At 34.7% G+C, this 7966-nt stretch overlaps 1 protein-coding gene across 1 annotated transcript in view; it reads right to left on the bottom strand.

Moving 5' to 3' along the window:
- Positions 1-1272: 1272 nt before the first annotated feature.
- LOC109214692 (protein PELOTA 1) overlaps positions 1273-7966 on the bottom strand; it is a 9232-nt gene continuing 2538 nt past the window's right edge. Inside the window, exons 6-16 of the mRNA XM_019378638.1 lie at positions 6121-6166; positions 5542-5617; positions 5252-5327; positions 5129-5161; positions 4985-5053; positions 4705-4811; positions 4492-4564; positions 4330-4368; positions 2868-2962; positions 2029-2135; positions 1273-1736 (exon numbers count right to left, since the gene is read on the bottom strand). Coding sequence (XP_019234183.1) covers positions 1663-1736; positions 2029-2135; positions 2868-2962; positions 4330-4368; positions 4492-4564; positions 4705-4811; positions 4985-5053; positions 5129-5161; positions 5252-5327; positions 5542-5617; positions 6121-6166 — 795 coding nt within the window. The 3' untranslated portion in view covers positions 1273-1662. The remainder of the gene's footprint in view (positions 1737-2028; positions 2136-2867; positions 2963-4329; positions 4369-4491; positions 4565-4704; positions 4812-4984; positions 5054-5128; positions 5162-5251; positions 5328-5541; positions 5618-6120; positions 6167-7966) is intronic.

Here is a 7966-nt window from a genome sequence, read left to right as displayed (position 1 = left end):
TTACGATCTAATTAGCTTGAAGCGTGTCTACAGAGATCTTGAAATAAAATATCTTACAAAGCTAGAGTTGTAAATAAATTTTATTCAAGTTGGAGTAAGAAGAACTAGAAAGTAACTGCAGATTTAATTGCCTTCCACTTTCATTTGAATTTTCTCAACCAACTGCGCAAAAAGAGTACAATATAAAATATAAAACTATGTTATTAAAGATTGGTAACAAGGTAGCAAAAGATGGTTGAAAAAATTTCTTATCACTATTTAATAATAAATACAATTAATATTTAAATTACATGTAAAAAAAGAGTAATTTTTGGGGCCTCTATTTTTATGAGGCCTAAAGCGACCGCTTTAGTGGCCTGGGGGTTAAGCCAGCTCTGATTTTATGTTTGATTGTTCTCCATTTCTATTATTAACACACCTTTCTATGTAAAAGAACTTTGCCTTTCAAATTACGTGATCACTCCATTTTTTTGGCAATGAAATGATCGACACTCATAATATCATATGTGAGTGTTTCAAGACAATTGAGATTTGGGAATAGTTGTCATAAAAGATGAAAAATCACAAGTGATTTTATTTTGTATCTCGCACAACTTATACTAGTTGTGTGAGTTCTCTACTTATCTCATATATTTGTGAACCCATATCTTATACATTTGGGTCCACAAAAATTCTGGGATCACACAGCTAGTGTCAATTGTGTGAGGCACAAAATAAAATTTTTCAAAAATCACCATTAAAAGTTGTGATAGGGTGGTAGGTATCACTCCATCGTTAACTAAAAGTCTTGAATTCCAGCTCTAGGAATACTAAATTTTTTATTTTGTGCCTCACACAACTGACACTAGTTGTGTGAGACTTCTTTTTTGTCTCACAATTGTGTGGTCCCAAAATTTTTGTAGACCCAGATGTGTAAGATATGGGTCCACAAATATGTGAGATAAAAAGAGGTCTCACACAACTAGTGTGAGTTGTGAGACGCAAAATAAAATCACTCTAATTGAGTCACCTTTGATAGGAAGTTCTTTACCCCCGAGTGAAAGTTCCAAGCGCGAACCTAAATCCGGTTTTAATCGAGCCCCAAAACGGAAAAAAAAAAAACTGATGAAAAATTGGTTGAGAAGTGATGAGGTGGTAGGTATCACTCCATCGTTTTCCTTTCTATGAATATACAAAGGAAAACGAAGAAAAAATCTGGAAAATGAGAGGAAACGAGCCAAACTCCTGAGAAACAATAAAAAGAATCAAAACAATGTGCTTGTCAGAGAAACAACAGCAAAACCAGAGCAGCTGTCAATAACAAGAGAACTTCACTTAACAATCAAGAGTCCAAAGACTTGTTACATCAGCGCACCACTGAATAAAGATATTCTAATTGAACATGAAAGAAGTGAATACATTAAAATGGGGCTCCTATAAGCAGAAACCTGCGATGAAAAATACCGCTACAATGGTATAGTACATCTCAACAGGCAACGATACATTACATTTTAGTTAATAAAAAAGACAAAATTTGGATGTACAACAACACGGCCATCTCCATTCCTAAGAATGATTACAGCTTCAGTTTCTCGCTCTTTCTATAGTGAATAGTCTGTTCTGGTGTGTATGGCATTTTTAGGAGTGTAAATATAACATTACCCACGAACGGCCTTTCTTCATTCACATCTCTATATCTTCCAGTTCCGGCAAAGGAAAACGAAGGATCGCAGCAATGCCAGTTATCTGTGCCAGTTCTGTTCTCCCAACCAAGAATTACTTTAATCAGTCTAACCAAATATGCAGTAAAGCATGTGTGTTTGCAGGATGGAAGGAAAAAGATTTAAAGTGTGAATGTGACAATGAACATGTGCACAGAAAGGGATATATGGTTCGAGTCATTTAGATGACACTAGACGAATCAATTTCCAAGAGACCTGTTCCGTAAAATACTAACCAAGGACCGAGTAAAATATAGTCTAACTGGGAATGACAGATGTAAATGCTAGGAGGAAAAGGAAATTAACATTAGAGTAACTATATACTCACGTTCTCCTGAAACATGCATTGACGAGAAAATGAGAGCAGTACCACCTGAATCCTTGACTGAATCAACCAGATTAGCATACTTTTTCCTCGTTGCTACATCAGAACTCCTGTCAACAAATCAGAAGATTTTAGATATTTCTCATATACAATCAACCAACTATATACACTAAGGAGTGAAAGAGATACAGTAAGATGTTTACATCTCATCAAGTTACTACACAAAGCCCTAGCCAACGACTTACTCTCACCACTCACATGTTCCTCAAAAATAAAGTCGGTTTAAGGATATCATGTATTCGATTCCAAAGAAACGGACAACAACTAAATTGGCAGGTTCATTTATGGGAAAAAGTAAGAAAAGAAAACAATAGAAAATGAAGGGAATTAGTTCTATTTCACCCATGAAACAGGGGTTTGGCACTCTGCACAAGCGCTTGAGGGGATGTTCTATTGATCTTCTGGACCATGTATTGACATGGTACATGAACTTTTAAATCTTAGCGGCCACTTTTGAATTTCACATAAAGAGTAGATATGTTGGACAAATATCTCATGAAAGCAACTTCTCCTCTTGACCGTTTATAATCCAATGTGATATGAAGATACAAAGTTATTACATGTTCAAATATGACAACAGCAATGAAAAAGACAAATCCTATGCACCAAAGACCCCATATTCAAAAGCTAAGCACGTAAAAAGAGATATTTATCAACTAGAAGAACATGAGTTGCAGGTAAATATATCATCAAGCTATATCTTAATCCATACAACAACACACTTTCATTTTTATTGCTCGTATAGCCCATCAGTTCAACCAGGGAACCAGTAGATAGCTCACCTAAAGAGCTCGTCAGTAATGAGAAGTGTCTGGACAGCCATTCGTTCATGAGCAACTTCAACATGCTTTGGTCCGTAGCATGCACGGTCAGGATCCTAGGGAAGTACCAAAAAAGCAACTTAAACTTCCACTACTAAAATATATCTTAAAATAAGAAAAAGAAAACACTCCAATATCAAATTCTAACATAAACATAAGCTTCCACTAAAATATATTTAAAAATAAGGAATAAAACCTCCAATATCAAATTCTCACATACTTGTTGTGGCAATGTAACTATACAGATATGCTGTAATTTTTGTATTACCTCCTTTTTGACAAGTGGAAGTACATTTAACTTCATAAATGGTGAAGTTCGTTCATATAAATATTAGAGATTCAGTAAAGAGGAAATGCCATAAATTTATTGCAAATTCTTAAAAAGAGAGCGGAAAAAACTTATAACAAACGGTGTTATCCTTCTCAGTTACTTCAAAAAAATGAAAAGCAGCATCATATATATCCAATGAATATCATAATTCATGTAATGTAACTCTAGTGTTTAGACGTAATGGCCTATAGACCTGGGAATTAAGCAAAAGTGTTTTAATTCAGACAGACTTATTGTATACTTTCTGCAAAGAAGTAAAAGAGGGGGGGGGGGGGGGGGCATCTCAGATGATAATTTTTCCTCTAGCCCTCTCATATCAATATGGCGTCACCGTTGCAGACGAATATTCCTCGAACTAAATTCAACATTGGTCAACTAAAGATCCAACTAAGAAACTCGTGGTGGCACTACAGATATATTGATTAGCAAGAATTTACAACTTCCATTTGCAGAATTTCCAGCTAAAAAGAATTTCTTTCTTAGTCTAGAAGCTTTACAAAGAATATGAGCCAGCCTCTGATGTTTCAAATACTCAACAGCCAAAACCTCATAAGCCTCAAATCATCCTCAACTTATGCATTCCTAGGTGCAAAGAGATCATTTGTGAATGTTTTAGTTTCAAAGAATCGTTCACTCGTCAAGTAGGCAGATCTCTAAGTAGGCATCAAACTTATTGCACATCTCAGATACAGCTGAGATGCCCTAAAATTTAATAAAAGTTCAAAATTGTTGGTTGGAAATATCTAAGAATTATGACAGATCCTTGCTGAAAATAAATTCAACCAAGGTAGGTTGAAATGAGTCTGTTCTTAATCTTGAAATATTTCAGATTAGTCCACCTTGATTTCCTTAAAACAGGGATCTCCGTCATGCATAGTAAAACAACTCGACTTTTATTTGAAATTCTCAGGCCCAACACAGAACCCAAGATGACAGATAGATAAAAACAAACACCAATAAGACCCAGCAATATAACTTCAAAGACAAACAATCTGCTTGCACTCTTAGCTAATGAAAGAAAACAATCTGAAATATCCCAAACTTATTAAGAAACATAAAAAAAAAATAGAGAGATCAAGGGTAGAAACTAACATTTGAAAGCATGGCGAAAAATTCCTTTAGGGCTTGGACCTGATTAAGATTGGAAGAGAAAAAGAAACTGTAATTCGATATGAGTAAGAAAAAGACTTTTAAACGAACATAAGTATAAGAATAATAAAGATCATAATATGTTGAGCAAGGGTCATGAAATACCTCTTTGGCAGCTTTTGTATCTTTTATCATATTCATTACATTTGGGGCCTCCAAAACCTCTTTCAAACTATGTCTGTCAACCAGATAAAAACTTTTGGGCTTAAACAATCGTGCTTGACAATGATTTTACATCATAAATCATAACATATCAACTAGACAAAAAAAGTAGGTGAATTGTAATAAAATAGGAGAGAAAGAGAGAGATGGGCGCACTTGTATCCCGAGGTTGTATGGACAAGAATTATGCGTGACTTATTTTCTATTATAGGTCTTAGCTGTTTCCTTTCGGCTTCCAACAACAGGTGACGATGAAACTGATCCTGCACATTTAATACGCAGAAAAAGATTGAAGATATATACAACAATTAAATAACATATGCATAGTAGAGATAAACTTAGGTATGCACGTTCTTTCAGTTGTAACATAGCATAAATGTTTGACTTGCAAAGAAGTGTAACTTTACAAGAAAGAACTGGCAAAAACAAAGAATACCTTGGTGAATCCTGGACTTGCAATCACAGCACAGCGAACTACCTTGAAATCAACATGCTTAACAAAGGCCTGAAACAGAAATAAGAACTTGTCACATATTGCTTATGAACATTAAGCAACATTAAGAAAGTTGTCAAAGTCTACCTGTAGAACATTATCAAAGAACTTGTTTAACGCCTGCAAAACAAAGTTAAGAACTCATATTCACTAAGATATCATGTTCAAGATAATTAAATAATACAAAAGCTGAAACAAAAGGAGACATACCTTATCATAACCTGCAATGGCTGGTCCATGCTTGCGTGGTATAGAAGTCTCTATACGAGAACGAGTAATAGTCACGCTGTTAACACAACATTAACAAGTAAATAAGGCTAAATCATGCCAGACTATCTAGTTAACCCAGCCTTAAACATTCATATAAGTCCGCAATAGAAATTCTGTCATTCTCATTCGTCTTTTAAATCATACCATCTTATTTAAATAAAAGAAAAGGAGAGACTCAAGATCTGTTTTAAAATTTATATTCAAGAGGATTATCAGATTGTGAAGCTTACCTTTTACCAATAAGAAGTATGTGTGCCAATCCTTCTTGCATCAGAACCACAGCCAGATCAGCGCTTGCAGATGGATCTGAATCATCAAATTGGCAAACCAAATTCAGCATAATGAAAGGGCAAACTAAGAGCAGTACCTAAACCACATATCCATGTTGGAAGCAATAGTGTCAAAACATCAACATTTTTGTAGGGAAACTTTTCAATTCATCAGTTCAAGAGCACCCAGTAACGCAGACGAAATTGCAGCGGATAATCATGTTCTCACCACCAGTGTACGAGTGGAAGGAACCTCTGCAAAAATAAAGGCTAAAGCACACCTAGACTGAACAAGCTACATGAGAACTAATGCACCTATAAAGCAGTTTCACTATCATGTCAATTGGTTATCAATCGAACCATGCACTAACGCGTAACTGCTTATTCATCAAATCAGCTCCAACACTTAAAAGTAATTTTCAGTACTTGGTGCTTAAAAGTCAGGCTATGAATTAAAACACCTAATATTGCAGATAATGGTAATGGCAGCATTTGAACAACTAAAAATTTAATTTTGTTAAAGTGTACTGTAAAAAATACCAGAAGCTTGACGAAGAACCTCCCGCGCCAGTGAGTCCCATACCACCTAAATTAGATAATCTTGGTCAAAACTAATATATATGTAAACTATTGTAAACATCAACTCTGTTTAGATAAGACTACGATTGAAGTAAAAAAAGCAGCACATGCTCATAAATTTGCTAATAAGAAAATATAAGAAATCAGAAGGGCAGATGACAAAGGAAAGAACAATTACTTTGAATCACTATATACAAAGAAATTCAAAATAATTACTGTCCATGAATAGATGGAAGTATATACAGATTACAAACAAAAGTTTTAAACGAAAACGCAAATACCTTTAAAAAATGTTCTTTTGATAAGTGTATACCTTTAAGTAATATATCTAGCAGCAAAAGAAATTTTGGCAAATTTCATTTAGCCTGTATGCTGATCCACATACTTTCAAGTTTTACCTTTAATTGTCAGCTCAGGCTTTCATATTTCGATCCAAAGGATTCCTTCAGTTTCCTATAGAAGCCTCAAGTGACAACTACGAATAAAAGTTTTTTTTTTTTTGTTGAAGTACTACGAATGACAAATAATAGACATCACAAGATTGAGTACGTGTTATCTCCGTTTTCTCTAATTTCAGATCTTCTCTTTTATCCCATACCTTAAATGTCTTGTCTTTTACTCATTCTTCTTACTGCTAAACCTTCCTTCTTTTTTAAAATAACCACAATTAAGAAACAATATTCTGTTTACTGAAACTGATGATGAAAAACTAATCTCTAGTAAGCTAACCAAGTCATCTAAAAGATATCCCGAGGGTCCTTTGGTTTGTCCATAACTGTAAGAATTAAGTACATCATAAGATTTTGGCTTATTCCACAAAACTGAAGATTGTATGTGCGTTATTACAATCAATGTTCCTGCAAGGAAGAGTTTGAGGTGCTCTCCAAATGTAAAAGAGCTCATAAATTGAGAATATTTTGCAACATGAAAATAAAAGTAAAATGATTTAGCATAAGGCTTTTGGAGTCCTTTTTTTAAACTGTTTTGTGGACCATTTGTCTGAGATAATACAAATAATATCCTGATTATTGTACCTAATTCATCTCCTATCACTCATTTAGTCTCTAACATACGAAAAGAATTTCTTCTACCTGAACCCAGATTGTTGCATCACTTAAATATACATTAACTAGGTAACTCAAACCCTTCATTTACCCTATCATTGCCCCAACCCCTACCTGTGTTGGACGAACAAGGGGACATAGATCCTTCATACTACACATAAAACAAGCTAAAAAAGATAATAACCCCCTCGGTACATTCGGTATTTGTTATTCTCACCAAAGTCCAGATAATGTATAATAAAGGAGTTAATAATAAATTAACAAGCAGCGACACCTTAAGGAAACTCTCCAACCATTGTACACTTGTTTATGAGAGAACAATGACAATATATTTGGTGTATGCTTTTTTGACGTGTACTGATTACTGAACAACACGTAACTTTTTCTTGGATTATTTGGCATGGAATCGGATACGAAAATAACCATGGTGGAATTATCATTGATGTAGACGGGTTGTTCAGTCTAGAAGGCAGCCAGAAAGTATTGTATGTACACCTTTTGTGCATGGTGTGGACTGCCTCAAAGGACAGGAACAGGAGATGCCTCGAAGGGGTATCAGTGGCGAGACAGAAGCTGAAATTAGTTGCTTAAGTAACTAGTTCTCTTCTTTTTTCTTTCGGTCGGTGTGATCATATTAATGTAAATGGCCTGGATAACTTTACAGATTTTTTGTGCTCGGGTGAGCTGCAATTCTAAAGAAAATGTACCACCAGCTTGATAGCTTTTGAAATTCACAAAAAAAA

The sequence above is a fragment of the Nicotiana attenuata genome, unplaced genomic scaffold (genome assembly GCF_001879085.1).
Source record: "Nicotiana attenuata strain UT unplaced genomic scaffold, NIATTr2, whole genome shotgun sequence".
NCBI classification, from domain to species: Eukaryota; Viridiplantae; Streptophyta; class Magnoliopsida; order Solanales; family Solanaceae; genus Nicotiana; species Nicotiana attenuata.
Note: the sequence above shows the minus strand (reverse complement) of the source record. Positions and strands in the feature narration are given on the sequence as shown.